The sequence below is a fragment of the Triticum aestivum genome, chromosome 6A (genome assembly GCF_018294505.1).
Source record: "Triticum aestivum cultivar Chinese Spring chromosome 6A, IWGSC CS RefSeq v2.1, whole genome shotgun sequence".
Taxonomy (NCBI): domain Eukaryota; kingdom Viridiplantae; phylum Streptophyta; class Magnoliopsida; order Poales; family Poaceae; genus Triticum; species Triticum aestivum.
Window position 1 is genome coordinate 199,339,555 of NC_057809.1, and position 21,438 is coordinate 199,360,992.

Here is a 21,438-nt window from a genome sequence, read left to right on the forward strand (position 1 = left end):
TTGGTGCGATTATTGATATGAAGGAAGGGAATATTAGATTTCAATTTCCATTAAAAAAGGGCATGGAACACTTTCCAAGAAAGAAAATAAAATTACCATATGAAACTATCATGAGAGCCACTTATGGATTGCCTACCAAAGATGGCAATACCTAGATCTATCCTCGCTTTTATGCCTAGCTAGGGGCGTTAAACGATAGCGCTTGTTGGGAGGCTACCCAATTTTATTTTTATTCCTTGCTTTTTGCACCTGCTTAGTAATAAATAAATTATTTAGCCTCTGTTTTGGTTGTGTTTTTTGTGTTTAATTAGTGTTTGTGCCAAGTAGAACCGTTGGGAAGACTTGGGGAAAGTCTTGTTGAACTTGCTGTAAAAAACAGAAACTTTAGCGCTCACGAGAACTGCTGTCATTTTTATTTGAAGAGTGATATTTAGTTAATTCTTTTTAAAGATGATTAATAGATAAATTCCTCACGTCCAGAAATTTATTTTAGAATTTTTGGGGTTCCAGATCTTGCGCTAGCTACAGATCACTACAGACTGTTCTGTTTTTGACAGATTCTGTTTTTCGTGTGTTGTTTGCTTATTTTGATGAATCTATGGTTAGTAAAATAGTTTATAATCCATAGAGAAATTGGAATACAGTAGGTTTAACACCAATATAAATAAATAATGAGTTCATTACAGTACCTTGAAGTGGTCTTTTGTTTTCTTTCGCTAACGGAGCTCACGAGTTTTCTATTTTGAGTTTTGTGTTGTGAAGTTTTCAAGTTTTGGGTGAATTCTTTTGATGGATTATGGAACAAGGAGTGGCAAGAGCCGGGGATGCCCATGGCACCCCCAAGATAATCCAAGGACACCAAAAAGTCAAAGCTTGGGGATGCCCCGGAAGGCATCCCCTCTTTCGTCCACTTCCATCGGTAATTTATTTGGAGCTATATTTTTATTCACCACATGATATGTGTTTTGCTTGGAGCGTCTTGTATTATTTGTGTCTTTGTGTCTTAGTATGCCACAATCATCCTTGCTGTATACACATTTTGAGAGAGCCATACATGAATTAAAATTTTATAGAGTACTCTATGTGCTTCACTTATATCTTTTGAGCTAAGTAGTTTTGCTCTATGTGCTTCACTTATATCTTTTGAGCTATGTAGTTTTGCTCTATGTACTTCACTTATATCTTTTGAGTGTTATAATTTTGCTCTATGTGCTTCACTTAGATCTTTTAGAGCATGGTGGTGGATTTGTTTTAAAGAAACTATTGATCTCTCCTGCTTCACTTAAATTATTTTGAGAGTCTCTTAATAGCATGGTAATTTGCTTAATAATAATATGCTTGGTATTCAAGATTTGTGAAACTTTCTTTTGAGTGTGTTGAATACTAAGAAAAGATTGAAGCATGATAATTGTTTTGAGATATGGAGTTGATAATATTAAAGTCATGCTAGTTGAGTAGTTGTGAATTTAAAGAATACTTGTGTTAAAGTTTGTGATTCCCGTAGCATGCACGTATGGTGAACCGTTATGTGATGAAGTCGGAGCATGATTTATTTATTGATTGTCTTCCTTATGAGTGGCGGTCGGGACGAGCGATGGTCTTTTCCTACCAATCTATCCCCCTAGGAGCATGCGCGTAATACTTTGCTTTGATAACTTCTAGATTTTTGCAATAAGTATATGAGTTCTTTATGACTAATGTTGAGTCCATGGATCATGCGCACTCTCACCCTTCCACCTTTGCTAGCCTCTCTAATACCGCGCACCTTTCGCTGGTATCATACACCTACCATATACTTTCCTCAAAACAGCCACCATACCTACCTATTATGGCATTTCCATAGCCATTCCGAGATATATTGCCATGCAACTTTCCACCATCTAGTTCATCATGACACATTCATCATTGTCATATTGCTTAGCATGATCATGTAGTTGACATAGTATTTGTGGCAAAGCCACCGTTCATAATTTCTTCATACTTGTCACTCTTGATTCATTGCATATCCCGGTACACCGCCGGAGGCATCCATATAGAGTCATACTTTGTTTTAGAATCGAGTTGTAATCATTGAGTTGTAAATAAATAAAAGTGTGATGATCATCATTTAATAGAGCATTGTCCCAAAAAAGAGAAAGGCCAAAGAAAAAAAGAAGGCCCAAAAAAGAGAAAATAAATAAAAAGGGGCAATGCTACTATCCTTTTACCACACTTGTGCTTCAAAGTAGCACCATGATCTTCATAGTAGAGAGTCTCTCATGTTATCACTTTCATATACTAGTGGGAATTTTACATTATAGAACTTGGCTTGTATATTCCAATGATGGGCCTCCTCAAGTGCCCTAGGTCTTCGTGAGCAAGCAAGTTGGATGCACACCCACTAGTTTCTTTTGTTGAGCTTTCATACATTTATAGCTCTAGTGCATCCGTTGCATGGCAATCCCTACACACTCACATTGATATCTATTGATGGGCATCTCCATAGCCCGTTGATACGCCTAGTTGATGTGAGACTATCTTCCCCTCCTTTTTGTCTTCTCCACAACCACCATTCTATTCCACCTATAGTGCTATATCCATGGCTCACGCTCATGTATTGCGTGAAGATTGAAAAAGTTTTGAAAAAGTTAGAGTATGAAACAATTGCTTGGCTTGTCATCGGGGTTGTGCATGATTTAAATACTTTGTGTGGTGAAGATGGAGCATAGCCAGACTATATGATTTTGTTGGGATAGATTTCTTTGGCCATGTTATTTTGAGAAGACATAATTGCTTTGTTAGTATGCTTGAAGTATTATTATTATTTTTATGTCAATATAAACTTTTGTCTTGAATCTTTCAAATCTGAATATTCATATCACAATTAAGGAGATTTGCATTAAAATTATGCCAAGTAGCACTCCGCATCAAAAATTCTTTTTTATCATTTACCTACTCGAGGACGAGCAGGAATTAAGCTTGGGGATGCCTGATACGTCTCCAACGTATCTATAATTTTTGATTGCTCCATGCTATATTATCTATTGTTTTGGACTATATTGGGCTTTATTTTCCACTTTTATATTATTTTTGGGACTAACCTATTAACCGGAGGCCCAGCCCATAATTGCTGTTTTTTTGCCTATTTCAGTGTTTCGGAGAAACAGAGTCCAAACAGAATAAAATCTTCGGGAATGTGATTTTCTCACCGAACGTGATCCAGGAGACTTGGACCCTACTCCAAGGAGTCAAAGAGGAGGTCACGAGGGTGGGGGCGCCCCCTAGGGCGCGCCCCCTGCCTCATGGGCCCCTCGGTGCTCCACCGACGTACTCCTTCCTCCTATATATACCTACGTACCCCCAAACGATCAGAACAGGAGCCAAAACCCTAATTCCACCGCTGCAACTTTCTGTATCCATGAGATCCCATCTTGGGGCCTGTTCCGGAGCTCCGCCGGAAGAGGGCCGTCATCACGGAGGGCTTCTACATCATCCTAGCCCCTCCGATGAAGTGTGAGTAGTTTACCTCAGACCTTCGGGTCCATAGTTAGTAGCTAGATGGCTTCTTCTCTCTTTTTGGATCTCAATACAAAGTTCTCCCCCTCTCTTGTGGAGATCTATTCGATGTAATCTTCTTTTTGCGGTGTGTTTGTTGAGACCGATGAATTGTGGGTTTATGATCAAGTCTATCTATGAATAATATTTGAATCTTCTCTGAATTCTTTTATGTATGATTGGTTATCTTTGCAAGTCTCTTCGAATTATCCATTTGGTTTGGCCAACTAGATTGGTAGTTCTTGCCATGGGAGAAGTGCTTAGCTTTGGGTTCGATCTTGCGGTGTCCTTTCCCAGTGACAGAAGGGGCAGCAAGGCACGTATTGCATCGTTGCCATCGAGGATAACAAGATGGGGTTTATTTCATATTGCATGAATTTATCTCTCTACATCATGTCATCTTGCTTAAGGCGTTACTCTGTTTTTAACTTAATACTCTAGATGCATGCTGGATAGCGGTCGATGAGTGGAGTAATAGTAGTAGATGCAGAATCGTTTCGGTCTACTTGTCACGGACGTGATGCCTATATACATGATCATGCCTAGATATTCTCATAACTATGCTCAATTCTGTCAATTGCTCAACAGTAATTTGTTCACCCACCGTAGAATACTTATGCTCTTGAGAGAAGCCACTAGTGAAACCTATGGCCCCCGGGTCTATTCTCATCATATCAATCTCCATCACTTTAATCTTGCTTTGCTTTTTTACTTTGCCTTTACTTTTTACTTTGCATCTTTATACCAAAATACCAAAATATTATATCTATCAGATCTCACTCTCGTAAGTGACCGTGAAGGGATTTACAACCCCTAATCGCATTGGTTGTGAGTAGCTATCGTTTTGTGCAGGTACGAGGGACTTGAGCGTGGCCTCCTACTGGATTGATACCTTGGTTCTCAAAAACTGAGGAAAATACTTATGCTACTCTACTGCATCATCCCTTCCTCTTCGGGGAAAACCAACACAAGCTCAAGACGTAGCGCATCTTAATCCGGCAAACCAGGGAGGCAATGGTAAGCGTAAGGCTGATAGCAATTTGGACTTTGTGGCGAACACCAATGCACAGAATAATGGTCAGCTTTGTAAGGGCAAACCGCCCCCACGGCTTGGGGGATCAGGCTTCAATCTTGAGCAAATGTTGAATCAACCCTACCCGAGGCATGGTACACGCGAAAGGCTGTCCAATCACCTTTGGAAGGATTGCTTCATCATGAAGGAGTACAAAAATTCCAATCTCTTTCAAGACAATCATGGGCCAGGTGGCGGCTCAAGATCCGGCTCTCATGGTCCGGGTTATGGTGGCAGCGGCTCTAACTATGGATTCCAAGGTAATCAAGGCAATCAAGGCGGTTTTCATCAACAGTCTGGCGAGGACAACCAGCAGCAACATCAGCCTGGTTATCAGAATAATCCGAAGAAGCTGAATATTGGGCAATACCACGTCTTCACCATGAGTTTATGCAAGCGGGATCAGAAGCTCTATAAAAGGGATGTGAATGTCGTTGAGCATGCGATTCCCCGTTACTTGCGATGGTCTGAGCAACCCATTGTGTGGAGTCGAGAGGATCACCTGCCCCGGGTTGATAATCCGGGTCATCTGGCTTTGGTTGTGGTGCCTCAGGTTGGAGGGTACAAGTTCACTAAGGTACTCATGGATGGGGGTAGCAGCATCAATATCCTTTATTATGATACTTTCTGTCGTATGGGGTTGACTGATAAAAATCTTAAGCCGTCCAATACTATTTTCCATGGAGTGGTGCCTGGTAAGTCGGCATATCTGGTAGGCAAGATTGCTTTGGAGGTGGCCTTTGGGGATGAATATGATTCCCGGGCTGAGACATTAACCTTTGAGATGGTCAATATTCAAAGCCCTTATCATGCTCTATTTGGGCGGCCGGCTTATGTCAAGTTCATGGCACGGCCTTGTTATGTTTATCTGCAGCTCAAGATGCCGGGTTACAAGGGAACTATCATAGTGCATGGAAGCCGAAAGATAGCTTTGGAATGTGAAGAAGGGGACGCGGCTTATGCGGAGTCAGTTTGTGCCACAGAGAAATTGAAGTTCTATAAGGACAATGTTGACCCGGCTGACATGACATCTCTGAAAAAGCCAACTACAGAGCATGACCCGGCGTTGAAGTTTAAATCGGCAGATGACACCAAGCTAGTTGACTTCGTTCCTGGTGATTCATCTAAGAAGTTCAGCATCAGTGCTAATCTGGATCCGAAATAGGAAAGCGCGCTCATCGAGTTCATCCGTGAGAACCGGGATATTTTTGCATGGAAGCCTTTTGACATGCCGGGTGTACCGAGGGAGCTCGCTAAGCACAGTCTTAATATTGATCCAAAGTTTAAGCCGGTGAAGCAGTTTCTCCGTCATTTTAATGAAGAAAGGCGAAAGACCATTGGTGAAGAAGTGGCCCGGCTCTTGGCGGTCGGGTTCATTGTTGAAGTTTTTCATCCTGAGTGGTTGGCTAACCCGGTGCTGGTACTTAAGAAGAACGACACTTGGCGTATGTGTGTGGATTACATGGATTTAAACAAGGCTTGTTCGGCTGATCCTTTTGCTCTCCTTCGTATTGATCAAATTATTGATGCTACGACGGGTTGTGAGCGTTTGAGTTTTTTGGATGCTTATTCTGGTTATCATCACATCAAGATAGCAGTTAAGGACCAGGAGAAGATAACTTTTATCACTCCATTTGGAGCCTTCTGTTATGTGTCTATGCCTTTTGGTCTCAAAAGTGCCCATGCGACTTACCAACGATGTGTGCAGAATTGTCTTCATAATCAGAATGGGCGCAATTTTCATGCTTATGTGGATGATATAGTGGTGAAATCCAGAAAGAAGGAAACATTGATAGACGATTTGAAGGAGACCTTTGATAACCTCCGGGTTTATAAGATGATGCTTAACACGACCAAATGTGTTTTTGATGTGCCGGCAGGCAAGCTCTTGGGTTTTCTGGTTTCTAACAGAGGCATTGAAGCTAATCCGGAGAAGATCAAAGCCATTACTTCTTTGGCTAAGCCGGCGTGTATCAATGATGTTCAAGTCTGGCGGGTCGTATAGCGGCTTTAAGCCGGTTTATAAGCCGGTTGGGAGAGAAGGTTATCCCTCTGTATCAGATGATGAAAAAGACAGATAACTTTGTCTGGAGTGATGCCGCTAATGCAACATTTGAGGACTTGAAGAAGCGGCTGACTAAGCCGCCCGTTCTTGTTGCCCCTGTTGATAAGGAGCCGTTGTTATTGTATGTGGCTGCTAATGCCCGAGCTGTCAGCATAGCTGTTGTGGTGGAATGGAAGGAGGCAGGCAAGGAATACCCGGTTCAAAGGCCGGTTTACTACATCAGTGAAGTACTTATTGAGTCCAAGCAGAGGTATCCGCACTGGCAAAAGCTTGTATATGGGGTGTTCATGGCCATCCAGAAGCTTAAGTAATATTTTTGGGTCATCCCATCACTGTGGTTAGTTATGCTCCTTTAGGGGTATTATTCAAAACAGAGAAGCCGCAGGTTGAATAGCCAAATGGGCCATTGAGCTTGGACCTCATGGTTTGAAGTATATGCCTCGCACGACCATCAAGTCTCAAGCACTGGTGGATTTCATCAATGACTGGACAGAGCTGCAGATGCCTGAAGAAAAGCCAGATAACACATATTGGACTATTCACTTTGACGAGTCCAGGAAATTGGAGGGCTCGGGGGCTGGAGTTGTGCTGGCTTCCCCTCGAGGTGATAAATTGTGTTATGTTCTCCGGTTGATGTTCCCTTGCACTAACAATGCAGCTTAATATGAGGCCTTGCTCCACGATCTTCGGATGGCTAAGGAGATGAACTTAAGCCGGGTGAGGTGCTTTGGCGATTCAGATTTGGTAGCTCAACAAGTTTCTGGTACTTGGGATTCTAAGGATCCTCTCATGGCGGCTTATCGTCGAGAGGTTGATGCTATTGTGGGTCATTTCAAGGGGTTATCAGGTTGAGCATATTGATCGAAGGAAGAACGAGGCGACTGATGCTTTAAGCCGGCTAGGCTCTCAACGTAAGCCGGTGCCACCTAATACTTTCTTAGATATTCTGCATAACCCTTCAGTCAAGTTTCCTACAAAGGAAGATCTTGCTATTCTTGACCCGAAAGCGCAATTGGTGGCAACTCTTCATGTAATTCTTGATTGGACGGTTTCATATTTGGCATATATGAGCCGAGGCGAGTTACCCGAGGATGAAACCTTGGCCAGGCAGATAGCCTAGCGGTCCAAATCAATGACCATTTTCAATGGAGAGCTACATCATTGCAGCGTCACATGGGCGTTTCAATGTTGTGTTTCACCTAAAGAAGGTCGTGAGATTCTGCGAGAGATTCATGAACGAGATTGTGGTCATCATGCCGGCTCTAAATCTCTTGTGGCTAAGGCTTTTCATCATGGATTTTATTGGCTGACGGCTCATGCTGATGCCGAAGACCTGGTCAGTAGGTGTGATGGATGTCCAAAATTTTCACGACGAGCACATGTGTCGGCTCAAGAATTGAGGATGATTCCAATTACTTGTCCATTTGCAGACTTGGGGCTCGATATGGTTGGACCTTTCAAAAGGTCCAAGGATAAATAAACGCACCTTCTTGTAGCAGTTGAGAAATTTACAAAGTGGGTTGAGGCAGAGCCGGTCAGTAAATGTGACGCGGCAACGACGGTTCAATTCATTAAAAGGGTTATTTTCCATTTTGGTTTTCCCCACAGTATCATAACTGATAATGGCACTAATCTATCCAAGGGTGCTATGAAAGAATTTTGTCAACGTGAGCATATCCGGCTTGACGTGTCATCAGTGGCTCACCCCCAATCTAATGGTCAAGTTGAGAGAGCCAATCAAGAAATTTTGAGAGGCATCAAGCGTCGGCTTATGGTTCCTTTGCAGAGAACACCGGGTTGTTGGGTGAAAGAGTTACCATAAGTCATATGGAGTATCAATACTACCCCCAACATATCTACGGGTTATACGCCTTTTGTCATGGCTTATGGAGCAGAAGCAGTTCTCCCCAGTGACATCCGTCACGACTCACCTCGCGTCGCGACTTATGTTGAAGCTGATAATGAAAAAGCACGTCATGATGCACTTGACCTGTTGGATGAGGTGTGTGACCTTGCGATCGCTCGTTCAGGGATTTACCAGCAAGATCTGCGCCGCTATCACAGCCGCCGGGTTAAAACCAGAACCTTTCAGGAAGGTGATTTTGTGCTCCGGCTTATCCAGGATCAAATTGATATGCACAAGCTATCCCCGCCTTGGGAAGGACCTTTTGTGGTCAGCAAGAATCTGAACAATGAGTCATACTACCTTATCGATGTTCGAGACAACAAAGACTCACGCACGTCTGAGGAGGAGACCCATCGACCGTGGAATATTGCTCATCTTCGGCCTTACTATACCTAAGCCATGGGCTCTTCTGATATACATATTTTGACAATGTATATATTTTGATAAAAAAATAAAGTCGACATCCCTGATAAAGCAGGGCCTCTGTCGTTTTATCTCTAATAATAATGAGTCTTATGGAAATTTCATATGGTCACATGGGGGCTTCCGGCTTATTGAGCGAAGCTATGATTACCCTTTGATCCGGCTTATATGCCATGTTTATAAAACACTTGGGAGCTTGCCACCTAGGGTAAAAGGCCCAAAGAGAGTCTGTTGCAAAGCACAACTCAAACATATGTGCCCATTGAGCACAGCTCAAAAATATTACTTGGGGGCTTTTTGTTCAGCGGACAAGAGTTTTTGCTACCATTTTAATAGGCTTAAAAGCCAGGCTTGGAAGCCAGATGTATTCACCTAAAAATCCGGGTTAACCTGCCTTTTTAAGTCCGCCACTCCGCCCAGGTAATCCTGGAATGACCCATTGTACTTTTGACAGATCAATCTTATATAGACCCTGAACTTGTCAGAGTTAAAACGACGATTGGTTATGTGAGGTCCAACTTATAAGGTTTGTATGAAGGTATAACTCAGTGGCTATGCGGCCCTTGAAAGAACTTGATCTTTAGGCCTGGCAGCCTATGAACTGCCTTGTTTTCTTTTGTCTTCTATTGGAAGTTTTGTATTTGAGGATTATCTTTTAAGACATGTTAAAAACCAATGAAGTTTCTACTGTTACAAATATCCGGTGTTTATTAACTCGGCCTGGCTTTGTACTATAAGTTGCCAGTATACAATAAGAAAAATATCCGGTGTTTATTAACCCGGCCTGGCTTTGGACTATAAGTCGCCAATATACGATGATATTAAATTACTTGGAAGCTTTATGCTCTAAGGTTTGGGATATTACCCCTTCCGGCTTATGACATGATAAGCCGACAGTTTATGACAATTGAGAAAGACCATTGTGTGTTCAATTTTTTGGGTTATCACCCTTACTGCATTGCTATGATAAGCCGACAGTATAATCAAATATCAAAGGGATGATATATTTGTTATGATTACATATGGTTATGGTTAAATTGGCCCTGGTTATGAACTGTTTTGGTCACTAGTGGTTTTATATTGGGCATTATATATGACCCGTCCAGTGGTAAACCGCCAGGATACTTGCAATCTGTTTGTATGCAGGAACATATTCAAATTGCTAATATCATAAGCACAAAGTGGCTGATTTTAATTTGGCAGATCCATAGTATCATGCAAAGCAAAATATGCATGATGGCATAGCAGATCAAGAGTTTAAGCTAGCCTATTACAAGGCATCTGATGGCCCAAAGCGTTCATCAAAGTTATCAGTACAGTAAAATATTCTGATAAGTACACCGGCTTATGATTGTTGGCGGGTTGAAGCTTCAGGATCTTCTTGCACCTCTTCTTCATCCTCAACTCCTTGCTTATCCATTGGCTGGAAGTCAGGTGTAGCCTAGTTGATACCGGTCAACGCTCTAAACACAGCATCATCATCAATAAGATTGGATGGATCAATGTCAGGGAATAAGATCTATTGGCTCATGAACCGGTGCGCCAATCTTCTTGTTGTCGGCATCATAAGCCACCTGATACGTGGATAAGCTGGTTTCATCAGCTAGTTTGCTTGCTAATGGACACATAGCTCTCACGATTTCTGTGAAGTCATCAACACTGAAGTCTGATCCATCCTCTTTCACACTGGGGCAGCCACTGGACAAATCCTCCGGGTCAAGATCGTCCTACCATGCTTTGGCCTGACTTAAAGCAGTTAACGCACCAGCTCTAGCAGCTCCCTGTTTTAAGTCCTCAATTCTTCTGGGTAGCACTAGCAATTGATTCAGAGTGTCTTGGATAAGTGTTGAAGGAGTCTTCTTATGCATTGTTGCAGCAATGATTCGTTAGGCACCAGTATATAGTTGTTCTACAAGAGTGTAGACAGCCTTAAGCCGGATGCGCATATCTGAGCCCAACTTAGCGCTCTGAGAACCTGTATCAATAAAGTTATGGGTAAGCCAGAAGACGTTTCTAATATGATTCAGACAACACAAGAGGGATATGTTCTTACCAAAGATGGTTGATGACATAATATTGATCTGCTACTTTAAACCGGATAACTCACCAGTCACCGGTTTAAGCGCGGTTTCAGCTTCTTCTGCTCTCTTCAATAGAGTTGCCTTATCAGTTTCCTAGATATTTTTCTCTGAGTTGAAGTTCTGGTTTAGCTGCTCAATAGTCTCCAAAGCAAATTTCGGTTCTGACTTGGCCTTGGATGTTTCTGATTGCTGAGTTTTGATGTTGGCTTTAAGATCATTAAGCTGTGAGTCTTTTTCAGCCAATTCAGCCTGTGACATCAGCACCCACAGACAAAGTTATGATCATGATTACTCTTTAAAGTCCCAAGCACAATACAAGTATTACTCTTGGCACTTGGAGGCTAATGCATGTTGCTCTTTTTAAGACAAAATTTTGAAAGTCCCAAGCACAATGCAAGTATTATCCTTGGCACTTGGGGGCTAATGCATATTGCTTTGTTCTCATACATATTTATGACCTGGACAAGTAATGTCAGCCGGCTTATAAAGCCTACGGATTGGGTTCTTGCTTTTCAACAAGCGATAAGTATCGACTTAACATAATTGTTAAGCCGACCCTTGGAGGCTACGGATGCAATGTTTATCTCTACTATTCAGAAGTCCCGGCTTAACATAATTGTTAAGCCGACCCTTGGGGGCTACATATGCAGAGTTGAAGTATTATTATCATCAATCTAGCTATTGAGTTTTATCTATACAACTATTGAAGTTTACCACACATTCTATTCCGTCATGTCCAATAAACTTGGCGGCTAAGGGAAATATACTTATATGAAAGGAATTGTAATATTTACCTCATAGCGTTCCTTCATCAAGTTCACTAAGCCGGCTTCGAAGTCACAACTGGTATATAGGCGATTCAAATAGCCATAATGGAGTTCTTGGGCACTGAAATGAGTATAGCTCTCCAGGTTTACTTTCCACTTGCCCTTATCTTTAGCAGAAAGTTCTTCTTTGGCGTCGTGCCTGGATAAGGTAGTAGGACGACCCGGAGTTGTGAAACCATGGCCAGTAATGGTGACATCAGCATCTTTTTCCTCCACCGGCTTAACAGGACTGGCTGTCCTGATAGGACTTGGCGGATTAGCATCAGACGGGTTATCATTCATTGGGTCAATATCAGCATTATGATCCCGTGGTGGCAAACCGTCAACAATGTTGTCAGTAATTGGTTGAGAAAGCTCTAGTTGTTGATTTTCCGGCTCAGGCGGATTGGAGACATTAACCGACTTATTTAACTTGGCCCTCTTGCTGGGTTTAGCTTGGGCCCTGAAAAGTAAACAATAAATGAAAGTCAAGAGGATGATCAAGTAGGCAAGTCGGAATATTTGGAAATAAACTTACCCAGGTACAATCTTGAAAGCAGGAATCTGTGTTCCTATTGACTCACCAGAAGAGGAATGGGAAGTCCCTTGATAGTTTGAATCAGACGGGTTAAGAGGTTGTTGAAAATAACCCGCCTTGGGGTAAAGTATGTCATAAATATATGAGACCTCTGGCCGGTGTTTGCGAGGCGGGGCGTCTGGTAAGCCGAAAGAAGTAATCACATTGCCACTATGCCGGGTCGTGCAGAGAGCTTCATGTTGCTGTTTTTTCAAAAGAAAGTTTGGATCCAAGTAAGCTAGAGGGTGAGAAAATCTTACTTTCCGGCTTGCTTGACGGGTTTTCTGTGTTGGCAGAGATTCTGAGCCGGAGGAAAGAATAATTACCTCAGTGTCACCTGCCCGGCTAGCCTTTGCGTCGTCCTGATAACAATTACTATCAATAAGATGCATGAAAAAGGAGCCAAGTGAATCAAGTTCTACCTCTGACTCATGATTGTCATCATCATCATCAATGTTTAACTCGGCAGATTCGGCGGTTTTCTTTTTGGTGGGCTTCTTGCTGACCTTGTGCTTGACACGAGGTGCTTTGGCCGGCTTATCTTGCAGTTTCCTCTTCCAAAATGGATCATCAGCCTATTCAAAATTGGAAAGATTATAAAAGGATATTAAAGAATATGTATTAAGTAAGAGTTTGGGCAATTCTTACGGCTGGTGGCTGGTTGACCGTGCAGAAGGGACAAAGTCCGGTTTTGTTGCACTCTTTTACAGGCTCATTCAATAACTTTTTTGTGGCTTCAGTAACTTCTGCCTCGGATAGCTGAATATCACAATGGCGCTGAGGATCTTTGACATCACCGGTAAATTCGCACATTAAGCCGGAGCGGCGGCTTAATGGCAAGATACTCCAAGACAGCCAACACTGGAAAAAATCGATGCCTATTAAGCCGTTGGCCATAAAGGCTCTGAGTTTTGAGAAAGCAGGTGCATACTTAGCCCGTTCCTTGGCATCAAGACGTTGGGGCAGTGGATGGTTGTTGTTAAGCCGGTGCTCGCGGTAACCCGACAGAGGATTCTCACCAACTGGGTTTGTGTCTTTAACATAGAACCACGTCTGGTTCCAATCTTTGGGGTGACTATGAAGCTTGGCATGAGGAAAACTGACATCTTTCCTCTTTTGAATAATGACTCCGCCAAGTTCTTGGCATGGTCCGTCAACAAATTCAGTCTGGTGATTTAAATAATAGAATCCCTGAATAGATCGACCGTGGGTTCTTCTTGAAGATAGGCTTCATAGAATACTTGAACATTGCAAAGGCTAGACACAGAGTTGGGTCCGATGTCTTGAGGGTGCAGTTGGAGGAAATGAAGCACATCACGAAAAAACTTTGAGCCGGGAGGGTTGAACCCTCGATCCAAGTGATCAGTAAAAACAATTACTTCTCCATTTTTGGGTTGAGGAAGGACTTCATCACCAGGAGCTCTCCAGGGGATATCTTCCTTTTTGGCTAAGGCACCAGTGGCGACATGATTGTTCAGATCTTGCTCGGTAACTCGGGATTTGACCCAATTGCAAGAAGTATATGTCTTAGCCATTTTTGAAAAAAGGTTATGCCGGTTTAAGTTCACATGGTTGAGCGGGCTTATGGTTAAAGGACAAATAATAATGAAGAAAACAGAGGTTTTAAGACGGAGATTGACGGCTTAAGAGGGGACTAATGGTACCCGGTGGATTACGGTTTAATAAGTTAAGCCGTCCATACAGTCATTGGTTTACAGATCTAAGAAAGGAAAAATTGCTAAGTGATGGAAAACAAGTTTCACAGATTGATGTTATAATTTTGGATCTACGGCGTGTTAGATAAATGGAAAATATCTAGACTTAAACTATGGTGCTTGCGCAGTTCATATGATCCAGATCGAGTCTTCTGTTTAACAGGAGACGCCTTGATAGTAAAAATAAGTACTATAAACATTACCGCCTAGGAAAGATACCAAGTTCATCTCAAAAAGGAGTGCTGCAACAAAGAATGAGGACGAACTTGATGAACTCCATTCAAAACCCTAATGGGTCTATGTGGAGAGGAAGAAGAAGGACTAACCGGGCTTGTTGAGCAGCGGAGGTGCGCAGAGGAGATCTGATCCGAACAGGTTGATGCAGCGGCCAATGTTGGAGCAGAGGTGAAGGTCGATGACGGCGACAGATCTCGCGTACTAGGGCGTCACGAGGAAGAAGGAAAGACGAAGAGGCACGGGAGGGGGAGAGTGAAAGAGACCCCCCGACTCTATTTATAAAGCAAATGGATAAGTGACACGCGCGGGAATCGAGGAGACCAAAGACAGATATGTGGCAGTATAGATGCCTCGATTTTCGGAGATTCATTAAAAAGGAGGAGATACATTAAATATTTTGGCTTTGTGTAAAATTAATAACAGGTGACGTCACGGAGGGTCATCAAGATTCCAGAGGATGATGTCATGGCGAGTTGTCAGTTCTCGTGAAGGTAATGAAGAAGGAATTTTTCTAAGTGTTGAATATTGATGTGAGCAAGTTCAAATCAACCTGGGGCCTAATGTTGAGGATATAGCTACTGAGTTAACCCGCCCAGGAGGGGCCGGGTTAACTCATGGCGACTCACAAGACAAAGCCCGTGAAGGAGTCGAATATGGCAGTTCATGAGGATGACTTATGGAGAACCCAAGGCCCAAGGGCGACTTAAGGCCCGTAGGTGTAAACCACCATATGAGCATAACTTATGTTGTAAGGCATATATAGTTAGTCACCGAGCCGGACACGTTGTTGATGAGCCGGCAGGGACTCTGTAAGCCACCGGGTGTCAACATGTATATAAAGGGATGACCCAGCGGCGACTTAGGACAAGAAACAAGAGATCGAAAGCTAGGTCAAGCGTATTCGCTCCCTGGTAATCAAGACATAAACAATACCACCCCAAATTGGATTAGGCTTTTACCTTCACCGTAAGGGGCCGAACCAGTATAAACTCCCTGTGTCCTTTGTCCTGCTTAACCCCTTTAAGTTAACCTAGTTGTGATGGCTCCACAACTAAGTCCTCACACCATGACATCTCCCGTGACAATCCCACGACACTTCTTCTTCAGACCGCCGACTATATCATCCGGATCATCATCGTCGCCGTCCTCCTCCTCCCCCCTCCTGATGCTACTCTCCGGCGGCCCAATGCTGCTGTTGCTGTGCGCCACCGCCGGTATGGGTGTAGGTCTGTTGCGTGGTTGTCTGGGAGTAGGACTGCTACTGCTGGTAGTTGCCGAACTGGGTGGGATCCGAGTCTTCCACCTGCCCGTCCTCATAGCCCCCTCCCCTCTCCCTCGCCTCTGTCATGGATGATATTGAGCATCTCCTTGTGTGCGTCGTACGCCGGCTCCCCCACTCTTGGCATTGCAGCAAACAGCGTGCGGGCACCCATCTGCTCTCCATCCGTCGTCCTCGCCCGGACGAGCGGCGGCGAAGAATACTCGGAAAAGAGCGGCACCGCGTTAACATTGACAATATGAGGAACCGTACCAGCAGGGGCTGCGAGCTGCTTGGCGACATAGTAGTACGGAGGCTTGTAAGGCTCCGGCCGCGTCACCGCCTGTACTGTGGGCGCGCCTCTTTGGCGGCGTCCGCCACGGCCTCGCCGACGCCTCGTCCGCCACGCCAACCACACCCATCGCCACCACCAGGCCCACCGGTGGCCATATGCTTCTTCAGCTTCTCCTTCTTTGTGACATTCTCTTTGACGCGTCGATTTTGCCACGTCTCCGAGCTGATCTTCTGGGCGAGCGTGATGCTCGGATCCTCCGGCACCTCCGCCGGCTCCATCTCCCACAGGTTCTCCGATGGTTCCATGCATCGGCAGCTGAGTGAAGGAAAGCGTGGGAGAAAAGAGTGGGAATTGGATGGAGAGCGGCGGGAGTGGAGAGTGAGGGATTTTGGCGTGGAAAAAGTGTGGGATGCTACAAAAGCGCGGCCTCGGTCTTCCTTTTGGGTGGGCCAGAGCGGCGGAGAGCGACGTTTCGCATGTCCGGACTCCCGCAAACCTCCCACGTTTGTCTCCGGTTTACGGGAGCAATCGTGTCCGAACCGTCTAGCGGACTGATACAGGACCGCATTGGATGACTTTCACAGTCCGAACAGCGTGGTTCAAACAGTTGCAGAAAATTTACGGGTCTTTGTTGGAGATGCCAACGTGATATATGCATGAAGATAGTGTTGGGTAGTATAAAATGTGGTGGCCGAGTGACACGAGTAGGATCCATGCTACAACGACATTAAGGCCCAGTTTTTTTTGCTAGAATCTGGAGATTTCCCCAGAATCCGATCCCTACCCAGCTTCTCCCAGAATCTTTCAGATTTATTTGTTTTACAATCCTGTCTAATTAGACCTTAACTAGATAGGATTGTAAAATAAATGGGGCTCAAAGATTCCGGAAGAAGCTGGGTAAGGGTCGGATTGTGAGAGAATCCTCAGATTCTGGCAAAAGAACTGGACCTAAACCGGTGGCCGACGGCGGGAGCTGGGCCACATTTCCATTTATTTTCTACGGAACCCAGCGGTCATCTGAGAGCAACTTGATAAAAACTGGACCAAGCATGCATAGTCCCAGATTCCGCGTTTAGACATAGTAGTAGGCTTCCCGCTTCTTCACTCAATGACTCGTTGGGCAATCCACATACGTATAAATAACGTTATGAAATCCCAGCATTCTAAGTAATAAGACAAATGAAGCATCGTAATGACGTCTTGTCAGATGATTTTATGACTCTTGTTCTAGTGACCATTTGTTGGACGTGCTGGTTGGAAAACTGAATTATCATAATCCACCCTGACACCGAACGCAGTCTAAATCGCGTGTATACGCTTGGAATCCACAACAAGGACGTCGATGGCGACAAATGCACCTATAAAAGGTCTATCATACGCGTTCCAGGTAGTAAAATCTCAACGCAGTAGCTCGCCTAACTCAGCGCACACACCCTCTCTCTCGAAAAAAAAAAAACTCAGCGCACACGTTCCCACTGCGGGGCGCAGAACGGCTCGACCCGCGAATCGGGTGGAGAAACGGGGGTTTGGCACGGCCGCATGGGTCGGGCCGGTAAAAACCCACAGACGACGCCCACCGGTTTTTTTTCTGGCGAGCAGCACGAGAGAGAGCCCAGCCACGTAGCGGGTGCTTCCTCCGTTGTCCGTTTGCGTAACCGTTGGGAATGCTCCTTGCGGCAGTGACAGCTAGCCCCCAACCACAGGCAGAGGCAGAGGCAGAGGCAGCCCCTGGCTGTGCAGTGCCCACCGGGATTTGGCTGCCGGCCCCACCCCAAATGTCCACTCTCGATTCTTTCAGCCTCTCTTCCTTCACAAATACAATCCTAGTATATCTGGTTTTCGTATGAATGTTCTGTGGGCCGCACAAGCACACAATTAGACTCCTCTGGTTGGCTTTGAATTTGCTTGGATTTCCTACTTTCTATAGACCATTTTTAAACAAAAGCGAGTCATTAGACAGGACCAGGATTGTTAAATAGGCTAGTTCTTTCTTCTTTGTATAATGGAGGCAGGATCTTTCTTTTTTTTTTGCGAAAATAATGGAGGCAGGATCACCGACCACACACTGAAGAGGCCGGCAAAAAGGAGGAGAATGCCGCGCGCAAGGTAGACACGGGGTTCCCAGGAAATTATTATAAACATGACACCATTTTCACTTCTTTCCTTCCCGACGGGCGATGATGATGATGATGATGGAATAAACATCTGTACAAATACACACACCAGAAGCCATGGGCAACACAACAAGAAGAGAGGAGCAGAGGTGGGGTGGGGGCCTTCCTCCTCCTGTGTGCCATCAAATCTTAGAAAAGGCTGGCCTGATCCGGTCTGTTAAGGAGGGCATTTTTGGCAACCTGCCGGGCCCCAGCCCACACACAGGCCAGGACAAAAAGTTAGTCATTCTTTGGCTCTTTCTATCACCTGGACTCACATATATACACACTACACAGGGCGAGGGGCTGGCTGGAGGGGCGTTTCGGTCATCTTGGCCTTGTCCTATGATGATTTTCGTCCATGTCCATCCATGGTGACCCACGCCGCCCCTTCCTGCCCTACCCTTCTTCTTTTCTACTCTAGTGGAAACATTCTCATGTTCTGTCAGTCTTGACACAAGAATTCCGGTCTGGGACAGGAGGAGGAGGTCGTGGAGTCCGCCGCCGACGGCTGCGATGCGAGCGGGCGGAAGATCAGCGGCGCGCCGTACTGCGGGTAGAGGAGCATGAGCACCGTGGGCGCGTGCACGTAGTTGGGGGACGTCCGGATCTGGAACCGCCGCAGGAGGACGGCCATGGTGAGCTTGGCCTCCAGGCGCGCCAGGTTCTGCCCCACGCACATCCGGGCCCCGAGCCCGAAGGGTATGAAGGCCAGCGGGTGCTTCGCCGCCCTCGCCGCCCCGCCGGCGAACCGCGCCGGGTTGAACTGCGCCGCGTCCTGGCCCCAGTGCCGCGCGTCGTGGTGGATGGCCATGATCGGGATGAGCAGCTCCATGTCGCGCGGGATCATGCACCCGTCCGACAGCCGCACGTCCGCCTTGGCGCGCCGGATCGTCGCCACCGCCGGCGGGTACAGCCGGAGCGTCTCGTTGATGATCATGCCCAGCTGTCGTGACAAAACACATGGAACATGCAGAGAGTGTGTGTCAGCGCTTGGAGAAAATGACCGAAACGCCCTTCTGCCTGCGGCGGGTTTGAAATTTCTCCTGCAGACGGGAACGAATCGGATGAGAGGACGTACCGTTTTCAGCCTGGGGAGGTGCTCCTTGGAGGGGTCATCGGAGCCGCACACGTCGAGGACCTCGCGCCGGGCGCGCTCTTGCCACTCCGGGTGCATGGCGAGCAGCACGGTGGCCCACGTCAGGAGGTTGGTCGTCGTCTGCTTCCCGGCGAAGAAGAGCGTCTTGCACTCCTCCACCATGTCATGTACCGGGATCGCCTTCGCCGCCGGCGCCCGCGTCGTCCTCTGGCTGGCATTGATCATCAGCCCGAGCAAGTCGCGGAAGCTCCCGGTGTCGGCCTTCTCGCCCTCGGCGGCTTTCATGGCGGCGGCGGCCTCCTCGCTGCGCCGGCCGATGAGCCTGGTCAGGTTCCGCCGGATACCCCTGTCCAGCTTCCACGACAGCCAGTTCTTCTTGGTCGGCATGAACCGGTAGCCTGGGACGAGCACCTTGCGGAACGCCTCGGAGGCGAAGGCCATCAGCTGGCTCTGCATGCCGAACACCACGCGGCCGTCGTTGTAGCTGCCGCCGAAGGTGGCGCGCGTGATGGCCTCCTCCGTCACCTCCTGGAACCACTCCGCCACGTCCACCTCCACCTCGCCGCTGCCGTCGGCCGCCGCCATCTCCCGCCACTTCTCCGCCAGCGCGGCCACCGACCTGCCGACATGCGGCACCAGGCGCTGCAAAAATGGAACCACGTCGCCGTCAGTCCATCCGTTCATCCAACCGTCGCACGCGCCGCCAGCGCGGCCACGAACAAAAAGAAAAACAGGGGAGCAGCACGGCGGCCGTACGTTGAGGTTGTCGGGGTAGAAGGCGTCGCCGAGGACGCGGCGGTGGAGCGCCCACTTGTCCCCGTGGAGGCTGACGAGGCCGTCCCCCTCGAGCTGGCGCACGACGGGGTGCGCCTCGTAGCGGTCGAAGGCGTCGGCGCGGGTCAGGAAGATCTCCCGGATCAGCTCCGGCTCCGCCACCGTCAGCCGCGGCGTCGGCCCGAACCATATCAAGAACGTCGGACCTGCATCGTCGCCAAAACCATTAGCGATGACCCAAAAGGACGGAAATTGCCATTCGACGCAAGAACCAGAGGGAAACAGAGGTGTCTGTGTGAGGAGGAAGAAGCGAAGTAAGTGCCATAAACCCCATATGCTCAAACGGAAGAGAGATAAGCTAGGTGAGCTGAGCTGACAACAAGAGACAAAAGCTGAGCCCTGGTCACAAACAGACGGGCAGGGAGACAGAGGGAGGAGCCAAACAGAAAATCGGACAGGGAGGCGAGGGAGCAGATCAACAAGCAGATGCAACCAAAACCGCCCAAAAAGATGAGCAATTAGGCCACTGAGAGACGCAGGCAGATGATGCTGGCTGGCTGGCTGAGATACTATTCTTGCACAACACATGCGTATACGTGTGTGCGCGCGCGCGTATGTATGCATGAGCGGCGGCGAGGAGGGAGGGAGGGAGGGACGCACCGTAGATCTTCCGCCAGTAGTGGTAGAAGGCGAGGACGCGGGGGAGCGCGTTGTGGGAGGTGGGCGGCGACATGGGCTTGGAGGAGGCCTCCACCATGAGCCCCACCATCTCCTTCACCGACCCCAGCAGGAAGCGGTACGGCGGCCCGCGGACGCCCTGCGCCGCGAAGTGCGCCTCCAGCCGACGCGGCCGCCACCAGAGCGCGTCCGCCACCCGCGCCGCCACGTGCAGCGCCAGCCACGCTGACAGCAGCACGGCCGCCGCGCGCCACGACACCCAGCCGCGCCACGCCCACGCCGCCGCCTCCATCTCGTCCCCCATTGCCGCCGTGGTCGGCTCGGCTCGGCTCCCCTGTTTCTTGTTTCTTGAAGCAGAGTAGGCAGGGCGGGGAAGACGATGATGCGTCGTTCTTCTCTCACGTGAGCCGGCGTTAATGGCGTGGGGTTTTGGGTGACAGGGGAAGGCAAGGGCGGGGTTATATAGTGCGGAGGGAGGAGGAGAAGGGGGGGGGAGGAGGAGAAGCGAAGGCCGGCGGCAATGGGGCCGGGGAAGAGCCGAAGAGGGGGTAGCGTTGCTTGCTTTTGTTTTGGGGGTAGGTTGGTTAGTAAAGAGTCAACGAAGTAGGGATTTCGCACTCTTGTTTAATTGACCGTGTTAGATGATGGAAGGCGTATTGCTTTGATGTGCAAAAAACGAACAAGTCCGTTCCGACATTTCTCGCATTTTTCCCAGCACAAAATGCATATTGATAGACACACTTTTTTTTTTGGCAGAGATCAAAG

General features: G+C 46.9%; 1 protein-coding gene across 1 annotated transcript; it reads right to left on the minus strand.

Annotated features, from left to right (window-relative positions):
* Nucleotides 1–18,256: 18,256 nt before the first annotated feature.
* Nucleotides 18,257–21,094, minus strand: LOC123127262 (cytochrome P450 734A2). The gene is made up of 4 exons (XM_044546887.1): nucleotides 20,656–21,094; nucleotides 19,978–20,201; nucleotides 19,204–19,863; nucleotides 18,257–19,068 (listed from the first exon to the last, which is right to left on the minus strand). The coding sequence occupies exons 1-4, from the start codon at nucleotides 20,975–20,977 to the stop codon at nucleotides 18,568–18,570; spliced, it is 1,707 nt and encodes a 568-aa protein (XP_044402822.1). The 5' UTR covers nucleotides 20,978–21,094; the 3' UTR covers nucleotides 18,257–18,567.
* Nucleotides 21,095–21,438: the final 344 nt, after the last annotated feature.